This window comes from Sebastes fasciatus, chromosome 8 (assembly GCF_043250625.1).
Source record: "Sebastes fasciatus isolate fSebFas1 chromosome 8, fSebFas1.pri, whole genome shotgun sequence".
Lineage (NCBI taxonomy): Eukaryota > Metazoa > Chordata > Actinopteri > Perciformes > Sebastidae > Sebastes > Sebastes fasciatus.
This window is the reverse complement of record NC_133802.1, coordinates 34,374,980-34,399,041: the sequence shown is the minus strand read 5'-3', so window position 1 is coordinate 34,399,041 and position 24,062 is coordinate 34,374,980. Positions and strand designations below refer to the sequence as shown.

General features: G+C 38.3%; 1 protein-coding gene across 2 annotated transcripts; it reads right to left on the bottom strand.

Moving 5' to 3' along the window:
* Nucleotides 1–680: 680 nt before the first annotated feature.
* errfi1b (ERBB receptor feedback inhibitor 1b) lies at nt 681–23,927 on the bottom strand. Of its 2 annotated transcripts, XM_074642685.1 has the most exons (6): nt 23,481–23,927; nt 17,915–17,962; nt 13,826–14,085; nt 6,639–6,791; nt 4,739–4,812; nt 681–3,420 (listed from the first exon to the last, which is right to left on the bottom strand). In XM_074642685.1, exons 4-6 carry the CDS (start codon nt 6,683–6,685, stop codon nt 2,480–2,482), a joined length of 1,062 nt encoding a protein of 353 aa, XP_074498786.1. In that variant the 5' UTR covers nt 6,686–6,791; nt 13,826–14,085; nt 17,915–17,962; nt 23,481–23,927; the 3' UTR covers nt 681–2,479. The 2 variants fall into 2 exon arrangements, with proteins under 2 accessions (XP_074498786.1, XP_074498787.1); XM_074642686.1 differs by lacking the exons at nt 13,826–14,085; nt 17,915–17,962; nt 23,481–23,927 and adding an exon at nt 7,090–10,616.
* Nucleotides 23,928–24,062: the final 135 nt, after the last annotated feature.

The window sequence follows — 24,062 nt, the reverse complement described above, 5'->3', positions numbered from 1 at the left end:
GTTGAGGTTAGAGCTGCAACACTTGAGTAATGAATAAGTTGTCAACTATTCAATTAATCAACTATTTTGAGTAATTTTATTTTAATAAATATATATAATATAATATGACTTTTGTCTCTTAAACGTCTGACTTTATTCTCATAATATTATTACTTTATTCTCGTTAACTTCTGACTTTATTCTCATAATATTATGACTTTATTCTCATAATATTATGACTTTATTCTCATAATACTATGACTATTCTTGTAATATTATGACTTTTATTAATATTGTAAAACATTTCCAGAAAGTTTATCGATGTATAAATCAGTAAAATTGTCTAAAAGCCTTAAACCGTGTCAGATGGCCGATAATTACGGTATTAAATGAATCATAGAGGTACATCCTGATACTCATTTCATGTCTGCATTACAATACGTTTTATCTCAAAGCAGCAGGACACATTTACACTCAACTGATTATAGTAAATTAAAGCAGTCTCTGCGGTTTATGGGACAATAAGACAAAATAAAGGGCTGATATGTTTCCTCTCTTTTCAAAGGAAGGCCGTAGTTTCAAAAGGATCGAACGTCAGAAATAATAACAGATTCCTCCTGAGAAGAGTTGGCAAAACAGACCAAAAAACCTTTCCATTGGTACATGTCATTGTTCTGGTGCAGAAAAAAGGACATTGAGCCTTTTATAGAATTAATAAGTTATTTTATTTCTATAAATAGATTAAAAATACAAATTTACAATGATTTACTTTTGACACACAACAACATTATGAACTTCCAGACAGCCTCTGCTCGGGCCAAATCTGACTCTTCATGAGAACTTCCAACCTGTTGGTGTGACGGAGGTCGTAAACGGGGGTCTGCAGCTCCACAGTGTAAACGTAACATCGTGTCCATGCCCACACACACACAATAAAGAATCATTCAAGGCCCAATCTGTACCTTGTTTGAGCGAAATGAACAAACATAATGAATAATCTTAATGAAAATGAAGGCTTTTTGTTTCTTTACCCCGGTGAACAAACACAACTGATGAAACTGTACTTCATCGTATTAAAAGACTCGTCAATCAGTCTGAAGGTGGCCGCAGGTATCAGTCATGTGTTCTGCTCTTTTCTTTCTATTCTGCTCACCTGATTTTACTTTAAATGAATTCAACTTTAGGCATGTTGAGTACTTTGCAGGAAGGATGTAGCTTAGTGTAACTTCATATCAGATCAGATTTTTGATCATGAAAGCTGCGTAAGAAAAATTAAGTGCACAAAACTCCTGCAAGAGTCATAATCACTGAAATAGAAACAGGAATTAAGAGTTTTATCAGTTGTTCAAAGCATGTTTTGGTTGTGTTGCGTCGGCCACACTGTTCATTGTTAAATTTACCATAAATCTTAATGTGAGAATGATTCAGCAAAACATTAAATCTATCAGTACATCATAATTAAGATTTCAAGCAGCATAGTCATAAAAAAAAATGCATACGGGATGAAGAGTTTGGTACAAGCCCAGCTCGTACGTACAGTAATTATCTGCTCTCTTGTAAGAAATATAGTATTAGTGATGTCAGAATAAATGAGTGATGAGACATGTTCCCTGTGAGAAAACTGCAGTATTTGAGTTTATATAAATATTTCTCCACGATTAGTGAAAATACTGGAATGTTATGATGTTGTCCACGTTGCTAAAATACTGACCGGTAAGATGTTCAGTTAAAAACCTCACAGTGTTGTGTGATGTAAGTGAAATAATACCAATACGACATTAGACATGTAGATGTTTTCGTAGTGTATCACCTGGTTATTAAAGGGACTATTTGTAACTTTCAGAAATGTCTTCTTAACAGCGACACCTGTGGCCGTGAAGTCAACGAAAGACGGCGTCGGGCTCGCGCTTGCTCGCTCTAAATAGACATGAAGGAGCATCGCTCAACACAGTGAGGCGACACACGTCAGCTAAAAGCACAATATCACTCTATATTTCAGCTGCTTGGCAGTAATGTTAGCTGACCAGACCAAGGTCTCTCCATGAATCAATGCTCGCTTTTTTTTGGAAAAGCGGGTCGGTGCCGGGGCTCCGCGGGAAGAGAAACGTTACCATCTCCGACCGGGTGCCGCTGATAACGTTTCTCGCTGCGGAGCCCTGTCACTTCACAAGACACGGGAAACCTCTGTTGGTCTGGAGGAGCTGCAGCAGTTATTTCTGCACAAACATCCACTGAACATTCACTAGATATTCTCAGAGCTAAACTAACTCTTCTGCAGTGTGGAGTGAGCAGCATGCACGTGAGAGGTGGAGAGAGAGAGAGAGAAGGAGCGCGCGCTGTGTTAGTGAAGGCAAGCAGAGGAGGAGAGGCTCCGGCCATTGGCGAGCGCGCATATGTCCCGACCCGGTACATTTATACACTTAAAAAGTTACAAACAGTCCCTTTAATGATATCAGTCACAGTTTTGTACTCATCAAGTTTCAGACATAAGCAAGGGCTTCTATCTGTTCTGCCAGACGCTGCCGTTTCCCGTCCTGGCCGGTTCACTCATGAGTCTCTCTCGTCTGTCCGAGTACGCCGGTCGGCCCGGCGGCAGGAGGATGTAGTGTGTGGCGCTGGCCTGTCTGCCGTCCTTCAGAATGGGAACGATGCAGGGAGAAAACGGAGCCGCAGGGGGCGCTCTTTCACTCTGCTGTCTCTGTAATGCCTTACTCACATATTTTGGGTTAGCAGCAAAGCTCTGTGTGGCAGGCATCACGCCGTTGATGTAAATCGGAAGGCTTTTGGGGCTCGGGGTACGCGGTGGGCAGGGTGGGACTAAAGGGACCCGTGGAGGAACTTTAGGAGGCTTGTCCTCCTCGTTGGCGCTCACAGTCTTTGAGGGAGGCTTTGGCGGGATGGGGATACGAGGAGGAACGAGAGGCTTGTCAGCGGGGGTGCTGTGGAGAGGCTGAAACCGGAGTCTAGATGATTGGTCCCCGACTGCTGACACCACATGCTGGTGGTCGTCTCTCTGGAGAGCTAGAGCCCAAAAGCCGCTTCCTCTACCAGTCGGTCTGTCCTCCCTGCTCGGCCAAGAGAACGCCACGGAGTTGGTCCCGGCACCACTGGCCCGCAACGAGCCTTCCTGGTAGGCGTAGTTCACCTGGCCAAAGTCTCTGTTCGTGCCCCTGCACACGGCCTTGGGGCAGCTTTTGGGCAAAAGGCGCCGTCGGTCGCTGGTGAAAAACTCCACCTCGCTGTCGGCGGCCTCATCAGACATGAGCTCCTCGGGGTCGGGCAGAGGCGGCAGCGGTTTGGCTTCTCTCTGGTGGCCCCCGAACGCGCTCCGTCTCTGGAAAGAAGGGACCACCTGGTCTCCCTCATGGGGCCGTAGTACGTTATCAGACGCTAGGCGGTACGTATCGGAGTAGAAAGGAGACTGGGAGACGGAGATGTTGTCTGGGAAAGAGAAAAACAATCAGGTATTAAAAAGGGCTGTGATGTGATACGCGATAACGTTTTTGAATATCGTGATATCAATAATACTTGTGATAAATAAACAGATATTTAAAAAAGAATGATAGTTACATTTTAAAGTGCAGTTTTCTACTGATACTCTCTTTCATCCAACTCAAAAAAAGAGTGCAATATTGCAGTCTTTCGCCATGTGTTTCTTGCAAATTAACTTGATAGAAAAACAATATATTGTGTGGGATTAAACAGTAAATTAAACTGTCCACTAAGAAACCGTTGCTTTGTTATACGAGGTTTTGCTGTCGTTGTTGTTTCCTTCACTGCACAAACAATTCTCAGAGGAAGAAACATGGAAAACAACTTCCAATGAGGGAACAACTTAAAGTGCAGTGATGGTGTAGGAGGGAGAAAATACCAGGGGGAGTGAGCTGCCCACTCTACTTAAAAAAAAACCTCCTGTTTTGCTGAAGGTATCTTACAGGAAACGGGAATAAAAACAAGTTTGAAAACAAACGCTTAACCTATCACCTTCTTCGTCAAACATCAGCCACAACACCCTGATTAACACGGGAATCGGCATTATCTGCGGGGCAGGCCTTAATCTTAACGGAGCTTCCCATAACCTTCTCTCTCTGTGGAAACATCCGACGTGCCCCAGACGGCAGGAACAGCTGCTGCTTCCCCTCCTCCTTCACCCCCGCTCTCTCCTCTGCTACACAGCTCAGTCCGGTGATGACAAAACTCACCTCAACCCTGTCTGCACGCCGTTTTATTAGTCAAACAGGGTGTAAACTCCAGCCTGAGTTGTATAAATCAACCTGATTTAATGTCGACGTTAAGAAAACTCATGATTTAGTTCAGCAAAAACTCTTTAAGTGTTTCACAACGATCCAAAAATATTTAAAAGGATTAAAATATCTCTGACATTTTGTTCAAAAATGTCAGAGATATGTCAGAGATATGTCTGCGAAATGTTATCAGTGTTTGGTTTATTTTAATTTAATTTGACAGATAATCATGTGTGCTGTGTGTCATGTTCCTTTCTATCTGTCAAGGTTTAAGTTAAATCTAATGTAGCTCAGCCCGACATATAAACACGTTATGGTAGCAATTCATTTTCAAAAAAGCATTCCTGAAATTATGAATATTAATATTATAGTATTCATTAGAAATATTAACTGAGATTCTGTGAAATTCACAAAAGCATTTAAACCATCACAAGTGCATCGGTGCTAGTTGTAAACAGTTTTTGATCTTTGTAGTAAAATCATTTCCTAATAACTTAAATCTGTAAAAGACTCACAGTTAAATTGCGCTGGCTGTGGTTGGAGCTCCGTCAGGTTCTGTTCCATGTCAGCACTCAGGCCAAAGCGCTCTCTGCAAAACAAGCGAGGTTGAGAAATCCATACAGAGCTGAACTTGTGTGTAAATCATTCCTACACATAACCTGTCATGAGTTAGTCATTAGATGTGTGAAATAACAAGCGTGACATATGCTTAAAACAGAACATATGTTCCGTCCTCCTTCATGTATTTACATTATGTAATGCCATTGGAAGTTGCTCGACGTCTGACACGTTTTCTTCACGTTGTATTTTCTCTTTATTGACCAAATCTCCCTTTACCGACCCGTCTTTTACTAATACCGTCTGCTCTGTACGTACAACATCTATTCATGTCTGTCATAATGTCATCCTGGATGAGGGATCTCTCCTCCGCTGCTTTTACTGAGATTTATTTCCTTATCCGATGTTTATGGTCTATGGCAAGGGTGCCCAAACCTTTCCCTTGAAGGGCCAAAAACTGGAAGTCAATGGAAGGCCACGGGCCAAAATTAAACACCTATTGTAGTGTATTACTAAGATGCAAAATTAATTGTAAATTGAATATGTTTTACATAGTTAGCCCCTTAAAACCCACCTGCTGAATACAATTGGGCTCATTTATGCAATTTATGCATTTCAAGACTGTTTAGGGACCCCAGTATGTAGAAATATTAAAATACACCATTTTTAGAATAGGCAAAAATAACACATGTATACTGCATTCAAAGACCTGCACGTTTCCCCCAAAACTGCATAGGGTTATTATAAAGTGGGCATGTCTGTAAAGGGGAGACTCGTGGGTACCCATAGAACCCATTTACATTCACTGATCTGGAGGTCAGAGGTCAAGGGACACCTTTGAAAATGGCCATACCAGTTTTTCCTCACCAACATTTAGCCCAACTTTAGAGTGTTGCCTCCTTCCTGACAAGCTAACATGACATGATGGGTAGTAATGGAGTCCTTTATTAGGTTTTCTAGTTTCATATGATGCCACTGTCTTCTAACCATAAACCCGAGCCTGGTACGGCCTCCAAAAGACAGTAAAGTCGGTTGGGTCTTTTAATAAAAAAAAAGAATTTGCTAACATCTGGCGGGCCAAATCAAACCTGATGGCGGGCCAACTTTGGCCCGCGGGCCCCACTTTGGAAGCCCTGGTCTAAGGGTAGAAGGAGTTGTATGTTGTACAGACTATAAGAGTAAATTCATGAATTTGGGCTACTTAAATAACAATTAGAGGATTCATTTGGGGAATAAATGTCAGTGAATGCGAGTGAATCTTTAGTGTTATGTGTATGGTTTTTGGAAGGGCTGCAGAATTAATCAACATTTTAGCAAAATCGCAATATGGTCTACCGCAATTTTCAAATCGCAGGAGGTGCAATGTGTGAATGTGTGTCAAAATACTTTTTTAAATTAAATATTGTGGTGCTGCAGAGATGTCGTGGCCCACGCATCATATTCTACAGACTTAAGAAATCACACCATAATAATTCTAATATGTTTTTTAATGAAAATGAGAGTAATGATGTAAAATGATCATTCCCTCTAAAATCACAAATCATATCCTAATCATATTTTCAAAATCGTTCTGAACTAGTTTTTGGATGCAAACATCAGTTAAGTGCTGAACTCATTTTTAATAGTGATTTTTTCTAGTTTGTTTCCACATAAAACAAAACAACACAAAAATAATTAAATCATTTTGGCCCAAGTATTAAATATGAATAGAGGCAGAATGATACGCCTGATATTGTTTGATGTTTGAAAGTTAAAGTTTGTGTTGTCAAACTATGTAATAATAATAATAATAATAATGATGATGATGATGCTTGTTCATGTTTTGTTTCTATCAGTGTTGGAGTGGTGTTTGCGTACCTGCTCAGGTCATGTTGTCCCCAGTAGTTACTCTGACTCTCGGCCATGTTGTCGAAAAAATAGAGTTCTTAAAAAGCACGAAGGTCCGTTTGGTATCTGAACACAAGTCAGCTCCATGAAACCCATCACAGCTTCATGCTCGCCAGCAGAACGCTGTTGGAGACAAACAGAGAACTTGGTGTTAGAGCTGTTTTTACCAGTTGTACATTCACATCTTGTTGCAGGTGAAAACACACACACAAAAAAAAAAAATCTTTTGCATTACATCACTCTTTTCATTTGTTCCAGTCACACCTTCGTCAGTGTGAAATGGTCATAAACGGGGCATATAAACAGTGCACATCTGGAGCACAACCAGCTGCATGCACCCACCCTACCAGGCAGGTCAAAGAACAAATACACAAACACATATATCACCTATGGACAAATCATTTATATTATTATTACTTACATTCCTCTGCATGGTTTTAGGTGAGCCTCTAAGAAACAACAGTCAACAACAGAAGCCCAGTAAATGACTTCAGTCTGCTCTGGCAGCTGCCCTGTGGATCTCTTTGTGGTTCCAGCAGCTTAAAGCCGTTTGTCTGATGAGAAGGCCTATTGCACAACCTCTGGGTCAGATGTGGGAGGGCAGCAGCACTCCTCGCCCTCCTTCCTCTCTGTGACCATGAAACCCGGCAGTACCGCCCTTACAACACGGGGCTAACTGTGCAGCATTTCTGCTATACAAACTACACCACTGAGACACACGTATAATAATAATAATAATAATAATAATAAATGTCTGTATGAAAGTGTTCTGGAGACCAGAAACAGAAGGAGGATCTCAGGTTTAGCGACGTGAAACCTGTCTCTATCTGTAATAACAAAAAGTTTTGTTTTGTATTAAAAAGCTAATGAGTAAAAGAAAGAATTTAATTTATATGCTTATGTACACCCACATGCCTCCGTGTTGCTTCATTCGGATGCTCGCCATTCTAACATTTAACCATGACGGCTGCTTCCTGCCTGCTGATAAGACATGAATACCAACTAATATCCCTTTAATATCACTGAGATGAAGGGACAGGTGATGGTCATCCTCAGATGCACCAATATGGAATTTGAGGGCCAAGTCAAGTCAATTTTGTATGTAATAAAAATAATGAATCTGTACAGGAGAAACCTCAGGACGAGCAACAGAGGAGGGGGCCAATAATGATAACAATTATCTGTTTGTTGTGACCGATACCGGAACGTTAATCTCCATGGCAACCAGGTTTTAAGTGTCATCTCTTGTCCGCACATCATCAGACATAATTATCGGCTGAACTTCCATTATAACAATAATTTAATTAAATTTTTTTCAACCCTGGTAGGGCTGCATGATTTGCAGAAAATGTCGAATTGTGATTATTTTGACTGATATTGCAAATGCGATATGATTTGCGATATCAGAGGGAATGATATGTTTTTACATCATTATCACTGAAAAATGATTATGGTGTGATTTTTACGGGGATCTGTACCAAACAAAGATGCTTCCTTTAGTCTGTACAATATGATGCGTTGGCCAGGACATCTCTGCAGCACCACAATATTTAATTTAAAATGCTATTTTGACACATTTCACCTTTAATAAATATTGCACCGTTTGCAAATTTGCTAATTGCAGTTTGCCATATTGCAATTTTGATAAATTGTGCAGCCCTAATCCCTAGTCATCCTGCTTTTATCTGCAAGGGGACACATTAGCCTTGCTTCCTTGGCTTTACTCACAAGGTGGAAGGTCAAAGGTCATTTTAAACACACCATTTGATGACTGAAGGGATTGAAAACTGAGAGAAGCCTCCTGTCCCGTACCCTGCAAGTACTCATTCCCTTCCAGCTTCCTGCAGCCCTGACTCTTCAAATATAGATAGCAATATAGAGTACGGTCTAAGACCTGCTCTATATATAAAGCGTCTCGAGATAACTTCTGTTATGATTTGATGCTGTATAAAAATAAATTGAATTGAATTGAATTGAATAGCTCTGGGTAACTTTAGTGAATTACCCACTTTATTGTGTTGAATCGGCCTCGTCAAGCTTTTAAAACAATATTTATTATGCAAATCCAAATGTTTTTTTTTTATAATAAAGTCAAATGAACTACAGTGGAAACCTCTTATAGTGATCACGTTTGTCTGGGTCAAACTGATAAATAAAAGCAGATGATTATAACGTCTTGTTCTTTATTTCTCATACAGATTACCACCTAATTGACATTTGTATATTATTATATGAATATAAAGTAGGACAGCTTCTCTATTTACTGAATTTAATTGACTGTTTCAAACGCTTTTTAAATTACTGTACAGTGTATAATTCAAATAAACTTTAATACAGTACAGTACCGTGTATAAAATATAGCTTACTGTAGTTTAAACTTTCATTAGGGTATAGCCTAGAACAGTATTGTGCTGTTTACAAATACAGTAACGTCAGTAGAGCATAATAGGCTACTAAACCACAGCTTGGTGGTGCTTTCAGTGCATTTCTAAATTTAATAAATCTAACAGGTCTGAAAATAAACTGTAGGTATCACCATCTATTATAAAAATAAAATACATAATTTTTTTCCATATGTTGTCATGTATGAAAAGACCCAAAATGAACACTGTAAGCAAAATTCTTGATTACTATAAGCACATTTTTTGAATAGCTTTTTGATCCATGTAAGCTGTTGATCAGTGTAACCGTGATCACTAGAAGCGGTTTCTACTGTACTTTACTTTGTGAAGAACTGATGGAGGCTTCATGCTTCATGATCATATTATATTATATCATATATAATAAAACGGTTCCTAATCTCCCACAGCTGCATTTCTAGATAAAATACCAACAGAAGACACTCTATAAATGTAAGTTCCTGTCTGTAGAATTGAACCAATTCACCTGCTAACCACTAATTACAGTCGTCACCCCCCCAACTCCTACTCACTCAGAGGGCAACGCAAGGTCTCCGTTTTACTATCACACTGCAATCTCATTCTTCAAAGTCCAGCTTTGTTTCATGTCACTAACGGGCCTACAGTCGACGTGGGAAGCACACAATGCAGAGCATGCATAATGCAACACGGAACCCACCACAAACAAAAAGTGACCCATGCGTCTATTTGCATATTTATGTCATCCTTAAAACAACTGACCGTGGCGTCATTTCCGCCAGTGATCCTCGGAGATGGAAGACGCTGAACAATTACGAATTCTGCCGGCAAGTACTCAGAGTCCATGAATGGAGCCACTCTCAGGCATGAATGGGGCTTTGTGTTACTTTGGTGGCGCAGTGAAGCAAGCCTGAAAAATACAAGTGAACTCTCCCATGAGGTTAGGACTGAAGATACGCCATGGAGACAGGCAGACGTGGCCGAGCTATGAGCTCTGGGCCACTAATCCCCTGCAGGAGGATTGTGCGTGCTGGCGCTGTTGAAAGGAGAAGCCAGAGAGGCTGACAAACAGTTTGTTTATCTCCTGCAGGAGCCTTGATGTGTTGTTGTCCTTGGCTGTCTCCACCTCACGTTCATTCACTGACTGGACCTTTACTGATCATTTCATTATGGTGCTTTACATCACTGGATTACAACGTGCTGTTAATTCACTCACAGCTCCGCAGGCTTCACAACATAAATGTTTTCACCACAACATCAGCAGTAGAGCTGCACGATTATGGCCAGAATGATGATCACAATCATCAACAAACGATTATTTATTACGATTTCATTGATTTTAGCGACAACATATTTTATTGCACTTTCGCATTAAAATAAACAGAGCGCTGTTTTCACTTCCATGCTGTGCTACATCCCTGTTAATGTACAAATTAGAGCTGCACAATGTTTTTTCAATTTACCTGTTTCATGTCCTACTGTCACGATATAGTGACTGTTTTATAAAAATAACTTTTATTAATCATATTAGCTCCAATCTCACCTATTGATGCTTTAACAGGACGCATTATTAAAGCATCAGTAGGCGAGATCGGAGCAAATATGATTAAAAAAAGTTATTTTTATAAAACAGTCGCTAAATATATCGTGACAGTAGGACATGAAACAGGTAACCTGAAAAAAATCATGTGCCTCTGTGTCCTCCGGTGCTCCTAACAGCATCTGCAAGATTTCACAGACCGGAGGAAAACAAGCAGTAAGAGCTGATCTGAGGTCTGCTGTCCAGCTGCTGTCTATGAGAGCCGGCTGTCAATCACTCTGAACTCCGACCAAACGGTCAAACTAGGCAGCGCTGATCCAATATGAATCAATATTCTGTTATGTTAATGTCTATTCCTCTCCTCAGATGTTCTCAGAAGCATCTTGTAGTGCACGGTTTAGCTGGAAAATGAGAAAGTTTGTGACGCTGCTGCCATTGTGAAATCTGTTGAAGTTCTGGTCACATGACTGGAGCACGGCCAATAGGAACGCTCTCTCTCTCTGAAATGACCTGTGATTGGTCAAAGTCTCCCGTCACGGGCTAGATGTTCTAAAGCCTGAAAACAGAGCCATGAGGAGGAGCAGAAGTCTAGTTATCTCTCAGAACACTTGAATTACAATATGCTGAAAGGTTATTATGGGATTTTTGCCCAATGATGCCAAAAACATACTGCCTACTGAAGCTTTAATGTACAAATTAGGACTGCACAATGTTGGAAAAAACTGACATTGCAATATTTATTTCTGCTATATATTTATATTGCAATATGAATAAATACAGGAATATTCACTCCGTTGTTAGCTACATTTTAAAGTTAAATGCTTCAATCTGGTGCACTTTGAGAGCAAATTTAGCAACATTAAGAGGCTAGATAAACTATTTTATGCTCTTGATTTCATCACATTGGTTGTATAGATAATATCTATACCCAAAAGTGAAGCCAAAACATCTGGATCACCGGCTGGATGTTAGTTTAGGAAGCGCTTGATTTGATCTGCAGCAGAGTTTTCTATGAGCAGAACACATATTTTAAAACGTCAATATCTCAGGAGATCATGGTCATTTAAATGTGGGAAGACAAAAGTGTGATCACGATTAATATTTGATTAATATTTGATTAATATTTGATTAATATTTGATTAATATTTGACTCGATAGATAGATGATAGATGATATATAGATAGATAGATATAGATAGATAGATAGATATACTATAGATATATATATATATATATATATACTATAGATAGATAGATATACTATAGATAGATAGATAGATAGATAGATAGATATATAGATAGATAGATAGATAGATATATAGATAGATAGATAGATAGATATATAGATAGATATACTATAGATAGATAGATAGATAGATAGATAGATATATAGATAGATAGATAGATAGATATATAGATAGATATACTATAGATAGATAGATAGATAGATAGATAGATATATAGATAGATATACTATAGATAGATAGATAGATATACTATAGATAGATAGATATACTATACTATAGATAGATAGATAGATAGATATACTATAGATAGATAGATATACTATACTATAGATAGATAGATAGATAGATATACTATAGATAGATAGATAGATAGATAGATATACTATAGATAGATAGATAGATATACTATAGATAGATAGATATACTATAGATAGATAGATAGATATACTATAGATAGATAGATATACTATAGATAGATAGATAGATATACTATAGATAGATAGATAGATATACTATAGATAGATAGATATACTATAGATAGATAGATAGATATACTATACTATAGATAGATAGATAGATATACTATAGATAGATAGATAGATAGATATATAGATAGATAGATAGATATATAGATAGATAGATAGATAGATATATAGATAGATATACTATAGATAGATAGATAGATAGATAGATAGATAGATATATAGATAGATAGATAGATAGATATATAGATAGATATACTATAGATAGATAGATAGATAGATAGATAGATATATAGATAGATATACTATAGATAGATAGATAGATATACTATAGATAGATAGATATACTATACTATAGATAGATAGATAGATAGATATACTATAGATAGATAGATATACTATAGATAGATAGATAGATAGATATACTATAGATAGATAGATAGATAGATAGATATACTATAGATAGATAGATAGATATACTATAGATAGATAGATATACTATACTATAGATAGATAGATAGATATACTATAGATAGATATACTATAGATAGATAGATAGATATACTATAGATAGATAGATAGATAGATAGATAGATAGATAGATAGATATACTATAGGTAGATAGATAGATAGATAGATAGATAGATAGATAGATATACTATAGATAGATATATAGATAGATAGATAGATATACTATAGATAGATATATAGATAGATAGATAGATATACTATAGATAGATAGATAGATAGATAGATATACTATAGATAGATAGATAGATATACTATAGATAGATAGATATACTATAGATAGATAGATAGATAGATAGATAGATAGATAGATATACTATAGATAGATAGATAGATAGATATACTATAGATATATATATATATATATGTACTATAGATAGATAGATATACTATAGATAGATAGATAGATATACTATATGTAGATAGATATGCAATATAACATTATTATCAATAGAATTAAAGTTATTAAATCATAATAAACTGGACCAAACTCCTCACAGCAACTCTACTGTTCCATCACCTCAGCGCCCTCTAGAGGCCGAGCGGGGAGAGGCCGAGCAGAGGACTCAACCAGCCGCAGATAGAGCTTCACCAGGCGGACACCGAGACACCGAGCAGCCGGTAGAGCAGCCGGTCCACATATAACCACTAGACCACTAGATAGACTGGATCAGCCCACACGGTTCAACCAACAGAGTCTGTCTCTATAGAGAAACTAATAGAGCTCCAATCCTGGAATATCTTTAAGAACTGTTAGTATTGATCTGCTCAATAACTGTTAGTATTGATCTGATCAATAACTGTTAGTATTGATCTGATCAATAACTGTTAGTATTGATCTGCTCAATAACTGTTAGTATTGATCTGATCAATAACTGTTAGTATTGATCTGATCAATCACAGCTCCTGGTCGCTCACTCTAAGAGGATTTAAAGACCAGTTTTAACGTTTTATCTTGAGAGTTAAATGGAAGTAAGTCTTACCGTGGAAACGCAGACTAGTCCTCCATCCCGGTGGACCTGATCCGGATCAATAGATCAGTTCAGTCCGATCCAGAGTCCCGGTCCAGACTGACCCATGTGCACCATCTTTCCTCTGATCGTCCTCTGATAACAACACTGAGCTGAACCTGGTTCTGACAGCGTGACGCGCGTTTAACATCTCCTTATAGACGCATCCAGACCAGCAGCCAGAGCGAGTCATAACTCCACCCAGGTCCTCCAGGTCCGCCTTCAAGACACAACTAAAGACCCATAACACATTAAAACCCATCAGGATAAAACTAAACTCTATTATAGGATAAATTAAACTCCATTATAGGAGAAACGAAACTTTATTATAGGAAAAACTAAACTCCATTATAGGAGAAACTAAACTCTATTATAGGAGAAACTAAACTCTATTATAGGAGAAACTAAACTCTATTATAGGAGAAACTTTATTATAGGAAAAACTAAACTCCATTATAGGAGAAACTAAACTCCATTATAGGAGAAACTAAACTCTATTATAGGAGAAACTAAACTCTATTATAGGAGAAACTAAACTCTATTATAGGAGAAACTAAACTCTATTATAGGAGAAACTAAACTCTATTATAGGAGAAACTTTATTATAGGAAAAACTAAACTCCATTATAGGAGAAACTAAACTCCATTATAGGAGAAACTAAACTCTATTATAGGAGAAACTAAACTCTATTATAGGAGAAACTAAACTCCATTATAGGAGAAACTAAACTCTATTATAGGAGAAACTAAACTCCATCATAGGAGAAACTTTATTATAGGAAAAACTTTATTATAGGAAAAACTAAACTTTATTATAGGAAAAACTAAACTTTATAATAGGAAAAACTAAACAAACTAAACTTTATTATAGGAAAAACTCAACTTTATTATAGTGAAAACTCAACTTTATTATAGGAGAAACTAAACTTTATTATAGGAGAAACTAAACTTTATTATAGGAGAAACTCAACTTTATTATAGGAAAAACTAAACTTTATTTTAGGAAAAACTAAACTCCATTATAGGAGAAACTAAACTTTATTATAGTAAAAACTAAACTCTATTATAGGAAGAAATTTACTTTATTATAGGAGAAACTGAACTTTATTATAGGAAAAAATAAACTCCATTAGAGGAGAAACTAAACTTTATTATAGGAAAAACAAAACTTTATTATAGGAAAAACTAAACTCCATTAGAGGAGAAACTAAACTTTATTATAGGAAAAACAAAACTTTATTATAGGAAAAACTAAACTCCATTAGAGGAGAAACTAAACTTTATTATAGGAAAAACAAAACTTTATTATAGGAAAAACTAAACTCCATTAGAGGAGAAACTAAACTTTATTATAGGAAAAACTCAACTCCATCAGGAAAAAAAAGATATGGCTTATAAAGCAGCAGTGGTGGAAAATAACTAGGCTACATTTGTGTTTTTTGTTTTGGACTATACAGTATATTGTACTATATATATTGTATTTAATTCAATTTAAATTTAATCCACTACTTTTAACAGACAAATATAGTCACTAGTTACTTTGCAGCATAATAATAATAATAATTGCACATTTGTAATAAACAATCAACAAATTTACAGTTTACAGAAGACGGTGCCTTACCAACAGTCTTACCAACAGAAAAAAAGTAATAAATAAATTAAAAAAAATAATAATATTAAATATATCAACCAAAAAATAAGTAATGTCAATGAAAATGTCATAATATAGTATGCCAAGAAAAGGTTAATGTCAAAGTATAGTATGCCTTAAAAAAGTCATGACATAGTATACCCAAAAAATGAAAGAAAATGTCACAAAAGGTCACAAAAAGTCATAGCCATAAAAATGCCATAAAAAGTAAGTATAGATTGTCATAAAAATATCATAGTATAGTATGCCAAGTAAGAGTCATAAACATATCATACAAAAAGTCATAGCCATAAAAATGTCATTAAAAAATGTCATAGTATAGTATGTGATAAAATATCTCATAACAAATGTCATAGTATAGTTTGCCATTAAAAAAGTCATAACAAATTTCATGAAAAATGTCATAGTATAGTATGTCATAAAACATGTCATAAAGAAGTTATGCCAAAAAGAAATTAATAGAAATATTTTTAAAAAGTCAGCCATAAAAATGCAATGTTAAAGTCATAGTATAGTATGCTATAAAATGCCATAAAAAAGTCATAGTATAGTCTGCTATAACATGCCACAGAAAGTCAGTGAACTAACTGGTGTATCTGCAGAGGGTCTGTCTGAATTCTGTTTCTATAATCAGGTGTGACTGCAGAGTACGTGGGAAACTCGTAATGAAGATGGTGATATTCATACTCGTTAATGTTTCTGGTCTGGCCGAAGTCATTTATAAAAGGCGACCATATTTTGTAGAATTTACCCTCCTGTCGTTTTAAGGAGAACTTTATTTTTCTCTAAATCTAAATGCGTCACCACTTCTCTTCTCCAGTTTACATGCTGCTGCTTGCTTCCAGTTAAGTAGTATTAATCTGTAGTTATTCTGTAGTATTAATCTGTAGTATTAATCTGTAATATTAATCTGTAGTATTAATCTGTAATATTAATCTGTAGTATTAATCTGTAGTATTATTCTGTAGTATTAATCTGTAGTATTATTCTGTAGTATTAATCTGTAGTATTATTCTGCGTGCCAGCAGAGTAACACATGTTATCGTGTTGCACGCTGGACTAGTTTTACCCACCTTAGGATCTATAACAGCAAAAACAGTCGTTAGAGGGTCTAAATCAACATTTCCAATCAATACCTTAAACAAAGTCTGAAAAATACTTCTCCAACAGTTCAACAAACTAGGACACAGCTCCAGAACAACATGTGCTGGCTCATGCCCACAACGCTCACATGAGGGGTCAATATTTGGTAAAGAGTATGTTTGTGTGGGACAATGTGGGACATGTTGCCCTCTGGTTGAAAAACAACTAACTTTGCAAGAACTCTTTGAGAGTCACCTACTTATACCTTCACCCAGGTATAAGTATAAGTAGTTTAACAGTCTTTGTTGTAGCTGCTCTTCCTTTTCTTTGTGGTAGTTCCATCATATTCTGCCTAAATCTGCACAGCTTGTGACTTTTCCCCGTTGGCCCACATAGCGTAGCGAAGACAGGTTAACCTGCGTTTGACCCACGTGATGACAGCCTTCAGCCTGCTTTCTTCACAGCCATCGGATAAAAGCCATATTTTAGAAAAGCATCTGTCCTGCCGAGGTTTGACTTTTGAAAACTAGAGCCGATCAAAATGTGGGACGTCGTCTCAATATGTGGGACACGGGAAAAAGGGGATACAAATGCTGTGCGGTCCCTCATAAAGTGGCACACCTGGTCACCCTATGTTAATACATCAACAATCCAATAATACAGTCTAAAGCTGCAACTATTCAACTATTAAATTAATCGCCAACTATTTTAATAATCGGTTTGAGTAAATGGTGAGATTGTTTTTACCCAACTGCTGATTCCAATGTCAAGAATGAACTTTGAACCTTTTAATCCGACATGGACGAGAAATCCTCCAACATCTCCAGTTCCATTTTCAAAATAGTTGCCGATTAATAATTAATAGTTTACAACTAACTAAAAAAAAAGTAAAAAATCTGATTTCAGCTTCTAAAATGTGAAAATGTTCTAGTTTCTTTACTTCTCTGTGACAGTAAAATAAATATCTTTGAGTTGTGGACAAAACAAGACACATTTGAGGACGTCATCTTGGGTTTTGGGAAACTGAACGACATTTTTCACAATTTTCTGACATTTTATAGATGAAAACAATTAATCGATTAATCCAGAACATAGCTGACAGGTTAATCAACAAAGAAAATAATCGTTAGTTGCAGCCCAAACACAGTCATTCAGCATAATTTTACTTTTTGATGCTTGAGCATAATTTGCTGCTACTATTTCTGTACTTTTACTTACATGCAGGATTTTGACTGGAGATGGAGTATTTAACTCCACTTCATTGTAAACTAGAGAAGAAGTTGGTGGATATTTAGTTCAAAATATGGGTCAAATAAGCCCATACTCACACAGAAACTCCCTCCAGGTGCAGCTGTCATCACGTGTGACCTCACTCCCTGTGAAATAGAAGAAATATGGAAATCAATGATAGACGTGACTATTTCAAGGCTCTAACTCGTGCAAAAGTACAACATTATTGAGCACTCTTAGCATATAATTTATTCCAAGATAATTTATGTTCATGAATCAGATGGCCAGTTTCCCCCGACACAAAGTCACTGTAGGTCAAATAACAACAACGCCCAGAGACGTCCAGAATTAGAATAATAATCATTTTATGTGCCTTGTGTGATGAGTGTATGGGAAATTGCCCTTCATACAGCAGTAAACAGTTTTGGTCTGACCTGTGTGGGTGGCTTTTGGCGTGAGTACAATACATGACTGATAGAGGAAAACAAGTACAAGATTGGCAGCCCAGTTATGGTGGATGAGGACTTGTTTTGAAGCCTGGATGTCACATAGGAGTTCACTGTCTGTGTTTGTCTTCGCCCACGCTGAGAGAGGCAGAAGGACAATACAGGAGGCCATTTACTAGAAAATAACAGGGAAGTGAGTGCAGGCCATTCTTGTTTTTTAACCGCAGACCACACTGAGCCTACAGTCTTCCTCCAGACGGCAAAATGATCTTTTTACTGTGGTCACAATCCAAATAAATCCACATTAAATAGACACATTAAACATTGTTAAAGTGCTGAATAAAATAACCACCTCATAAAAGTGTAAGAGAGATGCCAGATGACCCCGTGACCTCCCCTCCTTCTGTCTAAAACATTTCCACTGTTTTAATACTCTAATAAAATCCTTATTTAGTCATATATGGATTAAGGAGTGCCTCATACCTACAGTATATACCCAGTATCTAGTAAATCAATCATCGACTGTCCCTCTAACACCAACGTAATTTGTTTGTTTAAAGGAACACTCATACTTTTTAGCAAATAAGCTGTTTGATCAACTTCCTGTTGTGCAATGAAGTGACTGATATCACACGTGAGTCCAGTGAGACATAAAGAGGTGAAACTGCTGTCAGTTGTCACAGGGCCGGCTTATAGGCATCGGCCATATAGGCGGGTGCCTAGGGCGCCACCTTCTGGGGGGGGGCTGGTTGCCTTCTAAAATAATAATAATTATATATTTTTCTTAAAATGCCGGTGGGCACCCTTCCTAATTTTCTGCATTGTAGTAACAAATGAACAAATATATAAATAAAGAAATACACTTTTTCATCTTTCATCACTTATTTGTTAATAAAAGTGTAAATTGTAGTGAAACTGACTTAACACTTTAAAGCCAACAACATCAGGGACCAATTGTTTATTTATATTATAATAAATACAGTTATTTATGAAAATAAAAATCTTGATTTTTGTGTTAAAACAAACATTGTGATGTCTGATGTGATTTGCGGTTTACGGGGCTACGGTTTAGGTTCTGGGGGGTTGAAGCTGCAGTGGGTAGAAATGGAGCAAATATGATTAAAAAAAGTTATTTTTATAAAACGGTCACTATGACCTGACAGTAGTGCATGAGACAGGTAATCTGAAAAAAAAAATCATATGTCCACCGGTGCTCCTAACGGCATCTGCAAGATTTCACAAACCGGAGAAAAACAACCAATCAGAGCTGATCTGGAGGCTGCTGTCTCTGAGCAGCTGTCAATCACTCACCAACTCCGATCAAACGGTGAAACTAGGCAGCGCTGATCAAATATGAATCAATATTCTGTTACTGTAATGTCTATTTCTCTCTTCAGATGTCTTCAGAATCATCTTGTAGTGTACTGTTCAGCTGTAAAATGAGAAAGTTTGTGACCCGGGCAGCCATGTTGAGATCAGTTGAGGAAATACCAAGCACCGCCCACCAGCCGGAGCACAGCCAATAGGAACGCTCTCTCTCTCTCTGAAATGACCTGTGATTGGTCAAAGTCTCCCGTCACTGGCTAGATTTTTTAAAGTCTGAAAACAGAGCCATGAGGAGGAGCAGAAGTCTAGTTTTCTCTCAGAACACTTGAATTACAATATGCTGAAAGGTTATTATGGATATTTTTGCCCAATGATGCCAAAAACATTCTGCCTACTGCCGCATTATCTCCAAATTTGAATATCGCCTAGGGCACAAAAAGGGCTCGAGTCGGCCCTGAGTTGTCACATTGCACTCAACAAATGCAAGGCTTTTTCTTGCAAGAGTAATAGTGCGGCTCGTATCTTAATACTCTCAGGTTTTAGTCCAGTGATTTTTCTGTTTTGTGGTGTCGAGGTGACCCAGCACCATCCAGACTTCCAGCAGATTGTCTGCTCTGCTGTTGCTCCGAGGCCCTCTGTGGGCGCTTGTGGTGACCCAGGATGCTCAGAGCTGTGGGGGTTGTTGTCGGGGTGGGCCAGTCTCCCACAGGGGAGGTCAAGTCATTTCCTGCTCTGAGAGACCTCCGTCCCTCACAGCTGTCAGTGCAGTCAGAAGCCCACCTCCCACATCTGTAACCCCCCCCTCCTTCTTCTGCTTTTTTTCAAAGATGTGATGGATTGCTCTAAAGGAACTCCCTCATGCTGCTGCAAAACTAAAGATGGATCATCAAAGCTGGACTGAAATCAACGGCTTCTGTTTTATGAGACAAGAAACATCAAAGTTCAATCAGGAATCAATAGTGATAACAAACAGCAATAACAAACAGTGATAACAAACAGCAATAACGATTCCTGACATATCAAGCTGAGCAGATCTGTTTCAACACGCTGTGAACAGCAGATAACCCCTGAAATGAGAAATATATATCGCAGAAGATTAATGTCTGCCCACCGCTCATTTAACAATGTCCCGAGCTGGAATAGGAAATGAAGTAAGTAGGTGTTAACATACGTGTTCTATGGTAAATACATTTGTGTAGGTTGATGTGCTGACATGGTGACATGGGGAATTCTCTTATAGAGGAACCAGCTGTGTACAAACATGTAATAGTAATTAGAGCCCCCTAACAGACTGCAGACAGACGAGCCTGCTGCTGTTTTCAAAGTCACGGTCGACTTGTCTATGTTTGAGTTTCACATTCCTTTTAATCGTTGAATCAACGTTAGAGGTTGTTACAAAAAAAAGACTTGTATCACAGTTACGTTTATGAGACAATTAGGTAAAAATGTCTCAGTTATATCTACTACGAGTGTAAGAAGTTAAAATTCATATCCATTACATGAAGAGCGGATGAATAAACAGCTGGAACAAGGAGCATCGTCATCCAACTCTGGACTGACGTTGAGAAATTCTCATGAAAAGTAGTAAATTGCTCTTCTTTGTTACCACCCACCACTTCCTTCAGCCTGACTTGTAACATGTTTGATGTATTTCAAAGCAGACTGCCAGAGAGTACGGTCTACACATATCTTTTTATGAATTAGTTTTAGAAATAAGGGATGAATCGGTTTAGAATCAGTACCATTCATTCAGACTTTATCGCTGCTGTGATTTGAAAAACACACCCTTCGTTAAATCTATTTTAATTCAATGGATCTGCGGTCGAGTCTGACATGTTGGAGGCGTTGGGGAGGAATCGGGCTCCTCAAATGTCTGAGTGGGCTTGGCACCACGACCTTTGACCTCATCCTGTGAGCAGACAGCTCAGTTATCAAAGAGCCAACAGCGACCGGGAGGAAGAGGAGGACGGGCCGAAGAGTGATGTTTGTGCTGCCTTTGATTGTTGGGTAGCTCAGGAACTGCACTGAGGTCCAAAAGAAAATACTTTCTGTGCAATCTATTCTGATGCTAAATTGATTGAAGCATTATAGGTCGCTAATGTGTCCTGTGAATAAAATGTAGCTACAAGCAAATTAATGGATTAGAGGTGGAAAACACACACATATACAAACACACAGCTTTATGTGTAGTGGTGCTATCCCTATAAAAGACAAATAAGCAAAATACTGTTTTTCCCTCTCAGGGTACCAACAGAGAAAAACAAAACAGAGTCAGCGGGTAGAGAAGGGAGAGGAAGTGGCATGGATTAAAGTGATTTAAACCCTGTGACATCTGATTTCATGGTGGACAGCTTCAATGAATGGCAGAGGCTTCGAGCATGAAAAGAGTGATTCTTTGCCCAGGATGCAGCACCGCAGGCAGGCCTCAATGTGGGCAGAGGGTCTGCCGGCCCAGAGGGAGGTCTTCCGCAGCCCTGTGAAGTTGATCTCCACTTCATTAAGAGTTTCATTTAAATTAATGAGGATGAAGAAGGGAGAAAAAGGCTCTTCACTTCAATACAAAGAAACTGTATATGGGCAATTATATTATTTCGCTCCTCAGTAGCAACTCTGAGTAAACAAGACGCGGTCAAAAACGAGTATATGTCTGGACTGGTACAGTCAGTCTGTGAATTTGTAGCTAAATTGTCATAGAAATAGTCAGTGGTCATGTCTATAATGTTGGCGAGGACACTAGGAGACGCTCCTCCACTCAACTAGCCGTTCAAACAATGATGTACCCTATCGTGAAATGCACCTGATTGGTCTCTGGTTTTCTGCTCGCCGTTTCAAACAGGAAACAACATGGAGGACTGCTCGTAAACTAACGACCAATCGTGTAACTTAATTGACTCAGTCAATCACTCTTTTACAAACTCTTTGCGTTTGTAGGGCTGGCCCCAAGCCCCTAGAAAGAGCGCCGGTCATTGATGCCAATTTCCGTAGTGGTCAAACGGCATTACTACATCTACCGTGTCCGTCACGTGATGCCACTGGGTCCAAAAATACTTTTTCACATAGACTTACATTGGGAAGGAGACGTCTGTTACTCAGCGGATAATTTTTTTTGAGGTAAAGGAACTACCCAGTATGAACACTCGAATAGCCCTTATTTAAATCATTAGATCCTAAAAATTGTAAAACGCACTAATAGCCGAATCCAGAGTTATTTCCCAATGGACCCAATGGACCCAATGGACCCAATGGACCCAATGGACCCAATGGACCCAATGGATGCGGAAGATCACCGAATGATCCAGGTACTCTATTTCATTATCCAGGTACTCTATTTCATTATCCAGGTACTTTATCTCTCGGCAGTCGAGCCATTTTGGCTTCATGCGCCACTGAGCAACTCTCATAGGAATGAACGGGAGCTACAGCGCTGTATCCAGTTCTCTTTATACATCCATGGCTGGCCCTCTGCGGTCCAGCCAAAAACATTATTTGCAGTCACTAACACACGGTTACTCATCATGTGACAGGAAGACACTGTCAATATTTGCTTGTCTTCACAGTGTTCACAACTTGTTCTGAGGTCAAAGTCTTCTTGAATCACCACATGACACAATGGAAAAGTCAAGTTTGGTCATACTGTTGTTCCGACTGCTGATTATTTACCGTGTGTACGTGCATGTCACGACCCTATTGTGCAGAGTAGCAGGGGGGAGAAATGACGAGGCCATCTGTGTTTTCACGGCCTACAGATTTTTCTGAGAAAACCATGGTATGATGTCGCTTAGTTTGCCCACAACATAGCTCAGAGTCCTGAGGCATGACAAAGTCAATCTTCCTTTTTCCCTCCCCTCTATCTCTCCTCTCACTTCCACCCTCCTCCCTTTCCTTCTCTCACCTTACTTACTCCCGCTCCATCATTTCCTGTTGAGTCACCAGCACAGCCAGACTGCACCGTGTTTTACAGTTTACTGCTCCCCGCTTTCCTCCTCCACTTCCTTGTTCATCGATGACTGTGTTGTACGAGAGGATAACGCAGTGTGACATTATTATAGCCCTCCAGCAGATATTACTGAATTGAAAGCAGGTAGGAGTCCGAGAAAAAAAGGTCAAAGCAGACGTAGGAGTCTCTTCCTGGCAACATGACTGATCCATGCCGTAAATGACTCGGAGGATCACAGGATTATCAGCTCTGCAGAAAATATCACCCGCCACAGCATGTCATCAGTTTATATCATTACTGGAAAAAATAAGAGCTGCAGGGTAAAAAGTGAAATGAAAGATCCAGTGAGAAAAAAACAGAATCAACGAATATATTAAAACATAAATCTTTACATAACCTTTCAGTAAAGTTGAAACACCTCTATGGAAATATTGCTATTGGCTATTTACAGCCGTTTCCTAGTAAAATGGGAGGAAGTGATGCTGTGGTGAGGCAAGGCGCCGCGTTAACGTAGGCAGTACGTGCCTGTGTGTGAGG

What these genes read in the sequence shown, in the direction of transcription:
- errfi1b (XM_074642685.1), bottom strand. Translation starts at nt 6,685, where the DNA reads ATGGCCGAGAGTCAGAGTAACTACTGGGGACAACATGACCTGAGCAG. An exon ending in GGACAACATGACCTGAGCAG is followed by an intron (nt 4,813 to 6,638) that starts GTACGCAAACAC and finishes CTTGTTTTGCAG; the next exon opens with AGAGCGCTTTGGCCTGAGTG. An exon ending in ACAGCCAGCGCAATTTAACT is followed by an intron (nt 3,421 to 4,738) that starts GTGAGTCTTTTA and finishes TCTCTTTCCCAG; the next exon opens with ACAACATCTCCGTCTCCCAG.